Source organism: Bidens hawaiensis, unplaced genomic scaffold (assembly GCF_021521415.1).
Source record: "Bidens hawaiensis isolate Kalapana, Puna unplaced genomic scaffold, B.hawaiensis_p1.1 tig00013123_1, whole genome shotgun sequence".
Taxonomy (NCBI): domain Eukaryota; kingdom Viridiplantae; phylum Streptophyta; class Magnoliopsida; order Asterales; family Asteraceae; genus Bidens; species Bidens hawaiensis.
Window position 1 is genome coordinate 311,104 of NW_027492110.1, and position 17,081 is coordinate 328,184.

A 17,081-nucleotide genomic window follows, 5' to 3' on the forward strand; every position below is an offset into this window, starting at 1 on the left:
GATAGGAGTACTGCTGGCGAGTGCCAGTGTGCTCTACCTGTCGATCAGTACCAGTACATCGTCCGGAAGTTCATGCTCGAGTCTCTCGAGCCCGAGTTTCCTGAATCCCACCAGACTGTGTACGATGCCCCCAGTGGCAAGATCGGGGTATATGCTGCATTCTTTGTTTATGGGAACCTTAGGTTCCCATTGACAAAGTTTGTGTACCGTGTCCTGGAGAGGCACGGGGTGCACCTGACCGAGGTGCATCCGATGGCGATTGCCAAGGTCCGGCACTTCGAGTGGGTGTGTCGGATTCTGGGTATTGAGCCCTACGTGGACCGCCTGATGACCTTCTATACTTGGAGGTGCGTCCAGGGGTGGTACACCCTGACAACCCGTATCAAGGGTTTGAAGATCTGCGTGACCGAGCGCAGTCTCCGATCGTGGAAGCAGGAGTTCTTCTACATCTCTGCCCGCGCCATCCCCATTGCTATGAAGTTCAAGAAGGGTCAAGCGCTTCCGAGCCTTCACGCTTCCAGCTACCAGGAGGCGGAATGGTTCGCGAAGATATCCCGGGTCCAATCTTCGGTTTACCGGTTTGCGGAGTCCGGGATGGTGCTGCTGGGGATGAGCCGGGTATGGAAGGATGCGTCCCGGTTTCCCATCCTTCTTGAATACGGTTTGAACTCTATTCCTTATGGTATGTCTTGTCTTTCTTGCTGATATTGGTTAATTTTCTAACTGTTTCTTTTTCTTTCAGAGGGGAATAATTTGGAGTCGCTCCTGTTCCCGCGGGAAGCTGACAGTCCCGTCCGGGTGGGCACTCGTGCTCTGGACGACAATGAGTTGCCCATCCTGGAGCAAACGGCGGATAGGTTTGTGGAGGTCTATCCGCCGGGCCAAGAGATCCTGAGCCACCGGCGGCCAGGTAAGGAGATATTCTATCCTGAACCCCTCAATGCTGTACCCGTTGCTGGAAATCCTTACATCCTGTCTTCTTCTGAGGAATCCGCAGATGGTCCTCCCCTTGTGCGGAAGAAGAAAGCTGCTGCCGGCGTGAAGGGGAAGGAGAAGGCCTCCACAGCTGATCCAGTGGTTCTCTCTGACTCGGAGTCATATAGTGAAGAGGTGGCGGGGAAGCCCGGTGGTGAGGAGACCACTGCTCCGGAGGCTACGACCGTTACCTCCGGAGATCCAACGAAGACGACGGTGACCGGTACCAAGAGGCCGGCTCCATCGGGTTCCTCCCCGCCCGTCCGTACGTTCAGGGTCAAGAAAACCCGTAAGTACAATCATAATGTCTTTGCAGATTTATCACTATAAATTTATCTAACACTTTCTTCTTTGTGCAGGCGTGGGTGTTGACGCATTCCGGGGTGAAGCGCAGGGGAGTATCCCCCCGCCAATGACGGTAGGCTCGGTCAGCCTTCCTGAGGCGTCGACCCAGGCGCCTGCGCCTGCATCCGCTGGTCCAGTTGCTCATTCCTTTGAGCCAACTGTTCCGGCAGTGATGACGTCACCGCCGGCTGTGAGTGCGATTTTTACAGCATCCTTCACAGAGCCGGCGGTTACTGCTGCTGCTTATAAGGCAGCGACCACGGCGGCGACCACAACGGCGACCACTGCGGCTGCCACCATGCCCGCGCCACCGGCACCGATGGCCGGACCATCAGGTACGCGCAGGGCTTCACGCCGATCTTTGCCACCTTCCCGTCTGCCTGACCTGTTGGATGGATTTCCTTTAGGTTCAGGTGATGGGTTTGGCGGCTATCGGCCTGTCATTGACCCTACAGGTGCGTAGGGTTCCTTTCTTTTTCCCTTATGTTTTGTATCATTTTTTCCTTACTGCTTTTGTTTCTTTTGCAGTGTCGGATTCCAATGAAGTGTATGTTCCTCGATGGAACATACGCCGAGGAACAACCCTTCGCACACCTGTGGAGTGCGTGGACTGGGCTCGCCACGCTGCTCCTCCGGGTGCGTTGGGGGAAGCCATGGTTAGCTACCAGGAGGGTAGGCTAACTAATGAGCTTCGGGTTCTCCAGGCCCGGATGCAGCCGCGCGTCGAGCTGCTTTGTCGTGAAAACGACAAGTTGAAAGCAGCTCACGCCAAGGACATATCTGAGGCGCGTGCTCTTCGGGAGGAGAACCAACAGCTTGCGGCAGCTGCCGCCGACAAGGAGAAGGCCTTCAAGGCCCTCGAGGTTGAAGTTCAAGCGCGACTCGAGGCCCGCTCCAAGGCTGCCCAAGCTGTGAATGAACAGCTTCGGCTGGCCAGGGAGACTGCGCGAAACGCAACCGAGAGGGCTGCCAAGGCTGAAGCCGTTGCTGAGCCTTTGCGTGTGGAGAATGAGGAGCTCAAGGCCAAATTAGAGGCTCTCCAACGCGCTCATGATGCCTTGGCAATGGAAGATGCCAAGAAACTCCAGGAAATCCTGGACCAAAGGGGGGTGCTTGACCAGACCCAGCGGAAGCTTAAGGGCGTCGAAGAGGCTGCCGCAAAGGAAGTTTTACTTGCCAACCTTAACAAGAGCGAAGCCGAACGCCCCCATAACGAAGCTCAAGCTGCCCTCCAATGGCTTCTTCGAGAAGCGTTGCCTCAGGTATGTTTAGATTTATCTTCCCGCTTTTCTTTTGTAAGAAAAGGTTCTAATACTTGTGTTTTCTTTGTAGGTTGTGCGTCGGGTCTTTTCAGAGACCTCTTACGATGATGCTATGACCGCAGCCCTCAACGCTTCTCATGAGGATGGGGAAAAGGCCGGCTTCTTGCTTGGTCTAGGGTTTGTTGAGAAAGGCGTCCCGCCTTCCAACTTCCCTTTGTTCAATGTGGATACCGAAGCCATTTATGACCAAGCATTGAACCAATACGCCGCCTTCCCGCATCCAGTGGTGGAGAAGGTGGACGAAGTAGCTGCTGCTGATGATGGGTTAGCTGTCCTCAAAGCGTTCCTCGAACCACCCCGTTCTTCTGACGGAGCGGGTCCAAGTGGAAGCGGCCCTGAAGCTTGATCCTGAAGATCCCTTCCCATTGCTAAGATAGACTTGTATAGTTTTTTTTTTTCTTTTAGGCGGGTAGTTACCCGGCCATTCTTGTAATATATTCTTGAAATATTAATCTTTTTGCGTATAAGATTGTTATTTCCTTCTTTGGGTTCCTTGCTTTATAAACTTATGACTTGCATACTTAGTTTAAATTAGCAATTTTCCAAGTGTTTAGAATAAGAACCTTTGAACGTGGTTGATAGTGGGTTAAAGTTTCGCTTCCTCCTTCGTGATTGTGCGGGTAGAACCGTCACTTGCACTTGGTAAGATGGCTAAACTTAACTTTTATCTGACCTGCGTGTAGGTTTTTCTTACCTTTTGAGGATAAGTTAACCTTTGAACGTGGTTGATAATAGGTGTGAAGTTTTGCTTCCTCTTTCGTGATTGTGCGGGTAGAACCGTCACTTGCACTTAGTAGGATGGCAAAACTTTACCCTTATCTGACCTGCGTGTAGGTTTTCCTTATCCTTTTTAAGAATTTTGTTTTGAACCGTTCGACGCGCGGTTGTCGATAGGTTAGTGTTCATTTTCCTTTCATGATTCATGCGGATAGACCGGCACTTTCATTTAATGGGATAATTGAACTCTTCTCCTTCAACTGACCTGCGTGAAGGTTTGCCACGTTATTGGGTTCGTGCGGGTAAGACCGCCTTCCCACGCAACGACTTCACGTAATGTGAATGCCGTCACCAGTGTTGGATAGTTTTAACCGTTCGACGCGCGGTTGTTGATAGGTTATTATTCAGTTTCCTTAATGATTCATGCGGATAGACCGGCACTTTCATTTTTGGGTGCTGAACTTTTTCCCCTTCAACTGACCTGCGTGAAGGTTTGTCACGTTATTGGGTTCGTGCGGGTAAGACCGCCTTCCCACGCAACGACTTAACGTAATGTGAATGCCGTCACCAGTGTTGGATAGTTTTAACCGTTCGACGCGCGGTTGTTGATAGGTTATTATTCAGTTTCCTTAATGATTCATGCGGATAGACCGGCACTTTCATTTTTGTGTGCTGAACTTTTTCCCCTTCAACTGACCTGCGTGAAGGTTTGTCACGTTATTGGGTTCGTGCGGGTAGGACCGCCTTCCCATGCAATGACTTCACGTAATTATGCGGTGAAAACCGGCATATTAGTGTTCAGAAAAGTATAAATGTAAAATCATCAGCTTCGATATTCTTAAAGAGAATCATTTCCATTAGAAGTGGCTCTTGGCCTTTTCTTTACAAATTGGAATTGATTTACATGCAAACTGTGTAAATGAGCTCCCTTGTTGGGATGGGAGTGCCATCGAGCCGATACGCACCTGGTTCGGGATCTCGTTCTTTACGCAGCATGTAGTCTCGATTTTGAAGCTGGAATTGATTCGTGTTTTCCCCAGCTGGGGTTCTATACGCACTCGCCTGCTCAGCCTTTATTACGCCACGAGGTGCGCGAGCGTCCCATCTCTGACAAATGCTTCGACCATATCTTTTACATCTATGCATTCTTCAGTGTTGTGGCCCTTTGTCTTGTGAAAGTCACAGTATTTGCTCCGATCAGCATCGTGACGATGTCGGATTATTGGAGGCTTTGGCCATGGGAGCTCTTCAGTGGCGAATATCTCAGTGACGCTTTTGGTGAGTGGCGTCCATCTGGAGTTCCGGTGCGACTGTACATTATCCCTTCCGCCCAACCGATGTTGCAAGCCGGATGAGGTGTCAAAGTTTACCCTTGACTGCCAAATGCCTAGCTTTCGTTTTTTATTTAGTCGGGCGGTGAGGACGTTGTCTTCTCTCGTCCTCTGGGTGTAGAGGTTTGTGCTCTGTGGGAGATCTCTACCCAGTTGCTTCTCTGTTTCCGCATAGCGTTTTGCTGCTGTCATGATGCCATCCCATGTGGATGGCATGCCATCTTTACCCGTTAGGGTGCGGATGAGCTCTGGGTCATGTGCGCCCTGGATGAAGGCAGCGCGAACAAGATCTTCGCTGATATTGCCCAAACTTAGCTTCTTTGAGTTGAAGCGAGTGATGAAGTTTGGCAAAGATTCGTCTTCCTCTCGTATGCATTTGAGGATTGTCCATTGCTCATCGGTATACTTCCGTTGCTGGCTGAAGTGTTGGCTAAACTTCTGTTGGAAGTCTGCCCAGTCGTAGATGTGGTTGACCGGCAGACGATCGAACCATGCTCTAGCAGCCCCAACCAGCGTCATTTGGAACATGTAACACCACGTGGGTTCCGTCCAATTGCTGACAGTTGCCCCTGCTATGAACCTGTTCAAATGATCGTCTGGATCAGATATACCGTCATATGTGCCTATGTTGGGCATTTGTTTGGCACTCTTTGGGGCGATTGCTTCAGCAATGTCCCTTGCAAATTTGGACGTTCCTGCATTTGCAACGTTTGGTCTGAACGTTTTAGAGAAGTCTCGTGGACTTCCACCTGTGCTTTTTGGTTTGAAGGCTTGTCCAAAATGCCTTTTCGGTTGGGATTCCGTTTCCTTACGCTTCCCTTTTGCCCTATGGCGAGGGTTCGCGTCGGAGTCGGATTCCTCCGAGTCATCCTCCCAGTATTCGAATTCGTCGGCCTGTTGTACGGAACGCAAGCGTTCGTCCAATTCAGCCTGGAATTCCTTTTGTCGTGCCTCCGCCCATGCCTTGACTTCATCGAGAGTTTGGCGGGGGAGTCTTCGTTTCTCAACCTGGGTATCAGTGGATCCCAGTAGGCGATCATTTACTGCACTTGCCCCAGCTTTGGTAAGTGGGGTAGTGTTCGTAAAATTTACTTCACTTGCCCCGGCTTCGGTAGCCGGGGTAGTGTTCGTAAAAACTGTGTTGCCGGTATTCCCCCTAGTAGCAGGGGTTATGGTTACCGGAATTTCTCTAACCATCTTTGTAGAAGTTTGAAAAAACTGGAGAAAAATAAAGTTCTAGCTTTATGCACGGATGGCGCCAATGAAGAAACACTAACCGGACCCCGGGCAGACTACTGGTAACCTGGGGGTTGGATAGCTGTTTCCCACGAGGGGTTAGACCCTTAGAAGATGGTTCTTCTGATAACCTGCAAAACAGACACCGTGAGCTCGTCACTGAGAAGGGGGGGGGGTTCCTCCTTGTGACCACCCTCCGGCGTGAGAATCAGACTAGATTGCTCTTTAAATATGAAAGTATATTAAGAGATTGCTAGAGCAGATATCAGGTATAATACAATAATAATGTAGTAAGATATGTTGTGTCCAGATGATCATACCATTTGGGGTATTTATAGCCGAAGGTAGGTTTCCAAGGAGGTATGGCCGGCTGCAACAGTGTTCCTGTTCATCAACAGTAGCCTACGCACGTGCCCTGCTGGTAGTTGGTGGGTAGGCAGCGGCTGATGGTGACCAGGCCTGCTGTATACTGTTCCCTTTCCACCAACTGCCGGCTACGCACGTGGTATGAGTAGTTGGTGAGTAGGCAGCGGCTAATAGTGATACAGTACAGGAGCATGCTGCTCGCCATACTGTATCAGTGAGCTGTCGTATCTCTGATCAGATCTTTCGCCCATACCTCGTCAGGTACAGTAAAAGGTCCTTCAGTATACGGACTGGCTTATTTGGGCGGGAGTATTCCCCCTCCCGCCTCTGTGCGGGATTGCTCCCGGCTTGGCTCATTCCTTCAGGTGACACTGAATGATCGAGAGCTAAGTGCCTTGTGCGTGTAGCCATGCTGCGCGGGTGGCCTTCCCTAATGGCTTGTATCCGAGGCTGCGGGGACAGGCGGAGTCCTTCACCATTGGGAGGCATTTCCTGCGGGACCAGCTTGCGTACTGCGCGTAAGGACGTCACGTCTCTGAGCATGGTTGGTCCTGCGGATCCAGTTGGTCTCTGCGCAGACGTCCCTGTTTAAGGTGAGTCTTGCGGGTCCAACTGGGCTCTGCTGGGACCTACCTCTTCACAAACATATAAGTTTTATTTTTTATTTTAAAATTTTAGGAATTTATAACATCTTGGCCCAAATATTTGTAATAGAAATGTATAATAATCAATATATACTATTAACTAACAAAAAAAATTCTGACCCAATTATATTATTTTTGCCCAAAAAAATGTTCAGCTCAAACTTTCAACACCAAATGACAAAATCGAGAAAATAGGAATTGTACAAACCCCAAATAGAAAACCGAACAATTTTTAGAAAACCAATTTCGATTTTGGTTCAGCTTTAGTTCAAAACTACATCGACCCAAATGTATAATAATCATTTAATTATTAACTAACAAAAAAAATTATGTCTAAATTCATTATTTTTTGCCAAATTTTCAAACCAGACTGCAAAACCGAAAAATACCGAAACTAAACTGAATCCTAACACAAAACCTTAAAAACAATATCAAAAAGTTTGTATAAAACCCAAAAAAACCAACATTTTGATTTTGGTTCAACTTTAGTCCAAAACTACACCGACCCAAATGTATAATAATCATTTGATTATTAACTAACATAAAAAAAACTTATGTCTAAATTCATTATTTTTTACCAAATTTTCAAACCAGACTGCAAAACCGAAAACACAAAACCTTAAAAACAATATCAAAAAGATTTTAAAAAACACAAAAAACAACCTTTCGATTTTGGTTCAGTTTTAATCCAAAACCGCACCGACATACTTATATTGTACAGTGTACACCACCTCATAAAAGGAAAAACTGATCATTTAAAGTAGTCATAAATGCAAAATAAACAAGTACAAGGACCAATTTGAAACATAATAATAATAATAATAATAATAATAATAATAATAATAATAATAATAATAATAATAATAATAATAATCATTCATCCGATAGATCGTTGACGCCTCGAATAAAACCCACCCACTTGCAAATCAATCGGAATCACAAATTCACTCCAACTGCAGATCAATCAATCTATCAGTTCCACATGGGTTTAATCGAAGCTCTAAATTCAATCGATTTCGAACAAGAATCGTTCCCAACGTATGCGGATTTTGCAGCTCTTCCTGTGTTTGCAATCTTCTTCCCAACTGTTCGATTTTTTCTTGACCGATTTATTTTTGAGGTAAAGATTTTTGCTTTTGGGTTTAATTAGCAATTGGGTTGAAATTTGATCTGGGTTTTAATTAGTTTCTTGAATTAATGTGTTTTGTTGTTGAATTAGTGTGAATGCTCTGATTGTTAATTAGCTGATTTTTGAGGTAAAGTTTGAAGCTTTTGGGTTCAATTAGTAATTGGGTTTGATTATTGATCTGGGTTTCAATCAGTTTCTTGAATTAATGTGTTTAGTTGTTGAATTAGTTTGAATGTGCTGATTATTAATTAGCAGATTTTTGAGGCAAAGTTTGAAGCTTCTGGGTTCAATTAGCAATTGGGTTTGATTAATGGGTTGAAATTTGATCTGGGTTTCAATCAGTTTCTTGAATTAATGTGTTTAGTTGTTGAATTAGCAGATTTATGGGTTTCTTGGAATAAGTTAGATTGATTCATGGTATTCTAGAATGTTAATTAATAATCAGGTTTGATTACCCGGTTGAAATATGATCTGGGGTTGAATCAGTTTCTTGAATTTATGTGTTTTGTTATTGAATTGGTTTAATTAGCAGATTTCTAGGTTTCTTGGAATAAATTAGATTGATTTATGGTATTCTAGAATGTTGATGTACTATATTGCATTGCAGACAGATTCAGTGGTTTTGATGTAAACATGATAACAGAATCTTTGTTCAATGTACAATCAAATAAGCTTCATGTACAACCAGAAGCTGCATGTTTTCTGATTGTAACTAGTTATGACTCAGAAGTACATGAGTCATGTGAATCCCTTTAAATAACATTTCAAGCTAGAATTCAATCTAAGATTTGAAAATTTATTCGATTATGTTTAACGCATTAAATGATGGGAGTGGTTTGCGAGCCCGGGCGTGATTTGATGCCGGATTTGGTAGAGAAAAACATGTGCTTTATTACTTTAATTTATTTAAAGAAATCCGGGATGCAACATCTTAACTGACTAGGTTAGAAACCTGTGTATTACACGGGCTGAATAGATCAATAGATGTTATGTTATTCAAGTGTTTTTTTTGGATAAATGTTACACGGGATTCTGGTGACATGCGGAAACATCAATTAAGCGGCATGATTGGAAGATTCGATTATGAATCTTAATTATTTGTCATTTATTAAAAAAAATATAAATATATTTTTCATTTAATTGGAAAAAAAGTGAAGGGAAAAGAGCGCTAAAACTATTTTTTGGTATGCAATAGTATTTAGGGTTTTAGTATTGAGTCCACGGGCCCGGTTTCTATAAGTACCTATAGCCACGTGGCACCCAAGATACTCATTTGTTAGAGTAGATATAGATATTTAATAACTAGAATTTACATTGACAATCGAGTGACATGTTGCAGCGTGTAGGTAGGTGGTTAATATTTGACAAGGACCACCAGAAGCTGGATGTTGAAACCGATGACAGAAACAAGAAGATAAGAAAATTTAAAGAATCCGCTTGGAAATGCATTTATTATCTTTCAGCCGAAGTATTAGCCTTAGCCGTAACTTACAACGAACCGTGGTTCACCAACACTAACAACTTTTGGTTAGGTCCCGGTGAACAAAGATGGCCAGACCAGCAAATGAAGTAATCCGTCATCTATCCTACACAATAAATACTCAACAATAATAATATTAATACTAATAATCTTCGTTAACATATTTCCAGGTTAAAATTAAAAGGTCTATACATGTACACGGGTGGATTCTACACGTATTCCATCTTTGCTTTGATATTTTGGGAAACAAGAAGATCGGATTTCGGTGTGTCGATGGGCCATCATGTTGCAACCGCGATTCTCATTGCAATGTCTTATATATGCAGGTTTTTATACGTTTTTTTCTTGTATAGAAATTTAGGATGGTTATATATGTATATTAGCTTTTTTGTATATTTTGTGTAGGTTTGCTCGTGCTGGTTCGGTTATTCTAGCACTTCATGATGCAAGTGATGTGTTTCTTGAAGTCGGCAAGATGTCTAAATACAGCGGTGCGGAAGCACTCGCAAGCTTTTCATTTGTCGTATTTGTAATATCGTGGGTGGTGCTTCGCCTTATTTATTACCCGTTTTGGATATTGTGGAGTACAAGGTTAGAAAATATTATTTGGTTCTCATTGTAATAAACTCGTGTATGTGATAATAATATTATATTTTTTTTTCGTCTTTTGAAAATTTCAGTTATGAAGTAGTTATGACTTTGGATAAGGAGAAGCATATTAAGGAGGGCCCACTCTACTATTACGTATTCAACACGCTTCTTTACTGTTTGCTTGTTCTTCACGTGTATTGGTGGGTGCTAATGTACCGCATGCTCGTTAAACAAATTCAAGATCGAGGCAAACTCAGTGACGATGTTCGTTCCGGTGAGTTCAATGTTTTACTTACAACTTTATATTTCATATATCTTTATTTATTCTAAAAATACGCTCGTTAGGAAAATCCGAATTTGTAATATTTTTTCTTGACGTGTTTGCAGATTCAGATAGTGATAGTGATAAAGAACACGAAGATTAGGTAATGCAAATATTCATTTTTAACTTTTCAAGATTTTAGCAAGACTCTTTCTTTTTATCCGGATTATATAAAAAAAGGACGCGTTTTATAATTTTGTTTTCATTTACAGGTGGGATGAGATTTTTTTATCATAGCAGTTTAAACATAATGTCCAGATTGAGTTCCTGCATAGTGTTATGTTAATGAACAGACTTATATAGATAGCGAGTCAAAACTGCTATAGAAAGTCAACTTTCGTCCCAGTTCACATACGATTGATGATGTTTTTTTTTGTTTTGTTGATAGTTTTGTGTTCCTGTTTTCACTTGACTTGTTATCATCAAGGAACCTTGGTGGATCAACTTCATTCATGTAACATTAAATTTGCTGTTCGTTAGACGTAATTGGTTCATGCTTGGATTTGGTACTTTCTGTTTATATAATTGGTTTTAAGTTCTTCAATCCATTATGTAAAATTAGTTTTTATTTGAGCTCATGATGTGTTGTAAAACACATACTTTCCTTATGATTTTATCATGGTTTTTATGCTTAATTGTTTATTTTATGAAAGTATTGGGGGTTAAGTGCAATAATTTACAAAGTTTAAATGTTAATTGTAGGTTTATGAAAGATGGTGAAAAAAGAGTTAAGTTGGAAGACTTTAGGGGCCTTTTTGGTCAAGTTTCAAAGCTAAAACTCAAGGCCCGACCCAAGCCTACAAGTTAGAAGCCTTACATGATATTATATTAAGTTAATTAACTTAATTTTCTGCATTATCCAGCCCTAAATCCCGAAAATAAAAAAAACCCTAACTTCTGCCATAGTTCCGATCGGCAGCAGCAAAGGAGAAGGAAAAAAAAACTTGTGGCGGCTGTGGTGGCTGTTGTGACGGCTGGAGAGGAAGAAGAACACCAAGGAGAGTCTTGTGCAGCTGCTAGGCATCATAAACACTGATTAACTCAGCTCATAAACCTTAAGTAATCATCTTTAAACTTTGTTTCTTGTTCAAGAACCCTAACTAGTTGAATTGATCTTTTTCTTTGGATTGTTTTGCAAGTAATTGATTGTTTGACTTTGATTTAGTTATTCTTGGATCTTGAATGAGTTTGATTATGTTTATGTTGATGTTTATGATGTTTTACTTGAATGTTAATGGCTGTCCAAACTTAATGAGTAGCTAATCTTGTTTGTTCTACCTAGGTTTGATGAATATTGTTAGGTTTTGACTAGTAATATGGATTGTTAATAATCATGGCTTAAATTGTTAATGTAAAGTTTGATTTAATAATAAATTAGATTGTGTTTAGTGGCTGTGTTTTGTTTGATTATACCTAATAACCTCGTGCTTTAATTAATTGAATCGGTTTTGATTAGTTGTTGCATGTATAAGGCTCTTTACTTTGTGTTTAGGGTTTATTTGCGGGAAGTACAACCGTAGGGATAAGTGGGTAAATTAATTAGATAAAATCAGTTGTGAAACACCTTCTTAGAGACCGAGAGGTGATAAGAAGTAAACTCGTCTCATTACTTTTACTTGTTAGAATTAAGATCGCGCGAGAGCGGGTTTTGTTCTTGTCGGGTTTGGGTGTTTGAGCGATTGGTTGGTCTAGTTTAAGTTAAGTTGAATTGTTCCTCTATCCTTGGTTGCGTAGTATTCGTTTCCATTAGGCTAGTGTGTCGGTGAGACCGAGAGGTGAGTCGGTATTAGAACACGTTAATAATTTATTTTCCCGGTTTGTTCTTAAAATCAACTAAGATAAGTTAGAGTTTGTTAGTGAGACCGAGAGGTGATCTGACCTTCTTGAGCGAACCTTAGTTGTGTCATCCTTTAGAACCGGTGTCGTGAGAGTTTTCAATCCATTGTCTTGTCATCTCCTTCAATATGATTCTTACCTAGGTAGACGTTTTTATCACTGCAATCAAAGTTTCCGAAGTTTTGTCAAAAGTTTTCATTTAGTTAAGTTAAGTAGTTAAATCAAATATAAAAAAATCAATTAAATATTTTGGTGAGTCTTGGTTAGAGTTTAGTGATTATAAACGTTTTCACGTGTCTTCGAGTTCGATATCCGGATTTTCTTCATCTGTGCTATACGCGACCGGTACACTTGCCGTTTGTGTGAACTAGGATAGATTGTTTGGTTTTTAAAGCTTAGTTTCGACTTGTGTTTTACTTATACATATATTTTCGCACATCAGCTCATTAACATTTTTTTGGTTAAACCTATACATTTTGCCGTGAAGGTATTTGAGACGAAACATTTCTTATTAGCTCAATATCAATGCGTATTCACGGCCAGATATGGCAACTAATTCTTTATTTCAAAGAAATATAAACCCTCCAAGCAATAGAATAATCCATGTGGTTTGCTTTAAGGGCTGCGTCGGTTGCATTAGTCGCACCTATTGTAGGTGGTTGTCATAATGAGACTATTATCGATAAACACGGATGAAACATAGATACTTTTAAGTAGGCAATGTATACTCATTTCCTTAATGAAACATGATCCATGCTTATAAGTATGCTCTTTGTATAATAATCTATCTTAAAAACATTGTTCTTTACAAGTGATACATACATGGTTTTGGTTTTCTAGTAAAAATTGTTTTGTTTATAAACGCGACTCTTCGTGTCTAGTGGCCCGAATCGGATGGCTTGGTTCCAAATTGTATACAAGAATATGAGTTCAAGTTTTTGATACCTTTTTTTTGTATTGTAGAAACTGAGTAAACTGTTTGTGTTTTCTTTCGTGTAATATGTGTACTAAATGAATGAACGGGCCGAACTTTTTGAATCATTTTACGGGTATTGGGTTGGGTTGGAAGCTAGATTTGAGTTGGTTTGTTTAAACTTGTGGTTCTTTGTTTTATGAGTTGGTACATGTGAAGTGTACACACTACACAGGTCCTTTCTTGCTTCTATGGTAACTTGTGTCAAGATGTGTTCAACTGTATAAGATAAGCCAATATTGCTTATTCCCATAAGCAAACTATTTATTTATTTACTTCTATAATTTTCTCAAAAAAAATTAAAAAAAATTTATGTTTTACCTTTAAGTGTGATCAAAAGTTTTTTCTTTTAAACCATGAGAGCCCATGACCAGAAAATTCACAGGAACCGTCAATATCATGTTGTTCAATGAGATCAGATAAATTACAGCTTGTGCTGGACATATGACATTTAAGAAGTTATGACAAGAAATCGATGAAAGGGAATCATATACCTACCACCTCTTAGTCCCTTATAGGTTATAATCAAAGTTTACATACAAGTGTGTTTTTATCCTTTTGTAATAGGTGTTAATGACATGATATTAACTATTAATCTTGTCTAAATTACCCTTTAAGAGGATGACATAATCTGATAATCTTAGTTTTATTTTTTTAATTTCTAGGAAAAAAAAATTAATTCTAGGAAATTTAAAATCCAAAATAAATGGTCAACATGATGATTTTCCCTAATTACAATATTACATAATCAAACATAATCTTGGTCTTATCATTTTTAAATTCTAAATTACATCATTCTGATTTTATGTATCAAAGCCTCTCGGTAACCACATGCGGGACCCACACCTTCGTAGCACACTAACACTTAACAAAGTATACAAACACGCCATCTGGGATCAAGTACAAAATCGTGTAAAGCGCACTCGCTGATCACTTGTTTCATTTCGACTTTTGAGCCAAAATAGTTGAAATGGTAAAAAAATATCATATAATCAAAATAATCAGACTATAATTTGGTAACTTGCCTTGCCCAAATCACCTTTTTATGACAGAACTTTTTATGACACACAACTTGAAACTTTTGGTTAAAGAATGCCCACCAACCAAACCAAGAGTGGTTACATCCTCTCTTGACTAATAACATATTTTCACATACAAAAGCAACATATTACTACCCATATATAGCCTCAGTCCTAACCATTTAGATTAAGTACCACCCAAGTAACATTAAATCAATACACACACACACACACACACACAAGCACAATGCAAATCATATCAACCATCTTGATCATTCTTTCATGCTTCATAATATGTTGCCTCAAATGTTTGCATGCAACCGACGAACCATTATCTTTAGATTACTACCGATCTTCTTGCCCGAATGTAGAAGCCATTGTTAGGAAAGAAATGGAGTGTGCTGTGCTATCTGATCTTAGAAATGCCGCTTTTATCCTACGGTTACATTTCCATGATTGCTTTGTCCAGGTGTGTTGTGTTGTGAAACAGTCCAAAATCGGTCATAGGTTTGGTTTCATGGTTGGTTTTTTCTTTTTCTTTTTCTTTTTTTCTAATCAGTTTGGTTGGGTTAGAAAATTTCAAACCATATCCAAAGGTTTGGTTTATTGTTATATTCGAAAACGATTGGAAAAAAACCGAACTTGACCATATAAGATTATGGTCTGTTTAATTTTTTATATTTTACGCGAGCTTTTAGAATATGCATGGTTGCACTTTACTTAAAAATACAATACACATGTCCAGTTTAAAGATTTAACTGTCGGAACATTATTGTTTCATAATTTCGGTCGTCTTGAATTAATGCATCTTTTTTTATCATTACTAACAGTTTGACTTGAATACCGTCAAACCCAGACTGTGAACACCTCTATCAGAAAGAGTTTTTTTTTTCTGGTAGTCTAATTGTTATTGATTTGATATAGGGTTGTGATGGATCAGTGTTGCTAGATGATACATACACTTTACAAGGAGAAAAGAATGCTCCGACTAACTCGAATGCGTTGAAAGGTTTCGAAATAATCGATAGAATAAAGAACAAGCTTGAATCCGAATGTCCTAACACAGTTTCATGTGCCGATGCTCTTACAATTGCTGCAAGAGATGCAACTGTGTTGGTAAGTTGATATATGCTTGTAATATTCTAGCATTAACATTTGTTTATTTTTATGATATTGTTTTATGTTACTTTGGGTACATATATAGGTTGGTGGACCTTATTGGGATGTCCCACTTGGGAGAAAAGACTCGAAAACCGCTAGCTTTTCGCTAGTGGAATCGAATATTCCTGGTTCAAATGATGGACTTTTATCCATCATTGCTAAGTTTATGTATCAAAGCCTCTCGGTAACCGACATGGTGGCACTTTCCGGTAAGAGAAAATTTTATAAGCGTAAATCTAACAACTTTTTCCGTGCTTTTAGTGTCATCAATATTGTTTTTGTATAAATAGGTTTAATTAAGTCTAAAGAAGAAATCAAAATAAACATATATAGTTACGAGTTAAGAGGTTTGCAGTACACGCTTAAACATGTTATTATATTCTTATTAGAGTAAAATGCGGTTTTCATCCTTGTGGTTTGTCAAAATTTGCGGTTTTAATCCAATAGTTTCATATTTGCGATTTTCGTCTCTGTGGTTTCATTTCACTTGCAATTAGTCTCAATCCCACTAACCCCGTTAAGTCTGGTTGTTAAACTCATCAGTGTGCCACTCACGTGAGGGCACTTTTGTCTTTTTTCTCCCAAAATAAACCCCCGTCCTAATTGGCAAGCACCCTCACGTGAGGGGCTGAGGTGTATTCTTGGGGGGGGGAGGACAAAATTACTCCTCATTTAAAGGTCATGTTGATGAGTTTAACGACCGAACTTAACGGGTTAGTAAGATCGGGTTTAATTGCAAGTGAAATGAAATCACAGGGACGAAAATCACAAATCTGAAGCTATTGGACTAAAACCGCAGATTTGGACAAACTGAAGGGACCAAAACTGCGGTTTACTCTTCTTATTATCACATAGCATAATCACTTTCAAAACTTTATTATAAAAGTTTTTAACAACTATTGTGACAAAAATATATATTTAACACTAAATGTGTGCTTGTTCATAACATTATGAAATGATCAATTATTGTCTAAGGCGCTCACACAATCGGGATGGCGCGTTGTACAAATTATCGAGCAAGAATATACGGAGACTATCAAACAACTTCAACTATGAACAATATCGCGGAGTCAAACCTCAAGACCTTAAAATCAACATGCCCGGCTGTAGGAGGAGGAGACGATAACGAATCACCAATGGACTATGTTACACCTAACCTTTTCGACAACACGTATTACCACATACTTCTTAGAGGAGAAGGTCTTCTTAACTCTGATCAAGAACTATATTCCAGCTTTCTTGGAGTCCAAACAAGTAAACTTGTCAAGAAGTATGCAGAAGATGCAATAGCTTTTTTTGAACAGTTTTCGGAGTCGATGGTGAAACTAGGAAATATTACAAATCCTGAGACTTATGTTGATGGTGAAGTTAGGAAGAATTGTAGGTTTGTGAACACATAAAGATGTGTTGTGTAATATTTTTGTTATGTGTGTTTATAATTTGAATTTGTGTTGTTTGTATGATGCATGAGACCACTAACAATAGGGGACTCATTTAAAGAAATAATGTCTTTAAATTGTAATACTAAAAAAACTAATTTCTTATAAGTGTCTTATTAAATTTGATACTTAAATTCTTGTTAATTTTGGGGTAATCATAAGCATATTTCTTAGCTTTATGTTATAAAAACTTAT

General features: G+C 40.3%; 2 protein-coding genes across 2 annotated transcripts; both read left to right on the forward strand.

Annotated features, from left to right (window-relative positions):
- The first annotated feature begins 7,695 nt into the window (after positions 1–7,695).
- On the forward strand, positions 7,696–10,561 carry LOC143543487 (ceramide synthase 1 LOH3-like). The gene is made up of 6 exons (XM_077035799.1): positions 7,696–8,056; positions 9,405–9,634; positions 9,716–9,871; positions 9,951–10,136; positions 10,226–10,410; positions 10,524–10,561. The coding sequence occupies exons 1-6, from the start codon at positions 7,919–7,921 to the stop codon at positions 10,559–10,561; spliced, it is 933 nt and encodes a 310-aa protein (XP_076891914.1). The 5' UTR covers positions 7,696–7,918.
- A 3,707-nt stretch (positions 10,562–14,268) lies between these two features.
- On the forward strand, positions 14,269–16,847 carry LOC143543488 (peroxidase 11-like). Its single transcript, XM_077035800.1, has 4 exons — positions 14,269–14,755; positions 15,211–15,402; positions 15,491–15,656; positions 16,423–16,847. The coding sequence occupies exons 1-4, from the start codon at positions 14,534–14,536 to the stop codon at positions 16,845–16,847; spliced, it is 1,005 nt and encodes a 334-aa protein (XP_076891915.1). The 5' UTR covers positions 14,269–14,533.
- The last annotated feature ends 234 nt before the right edge of the window (positions 16,848–17,081 follow it).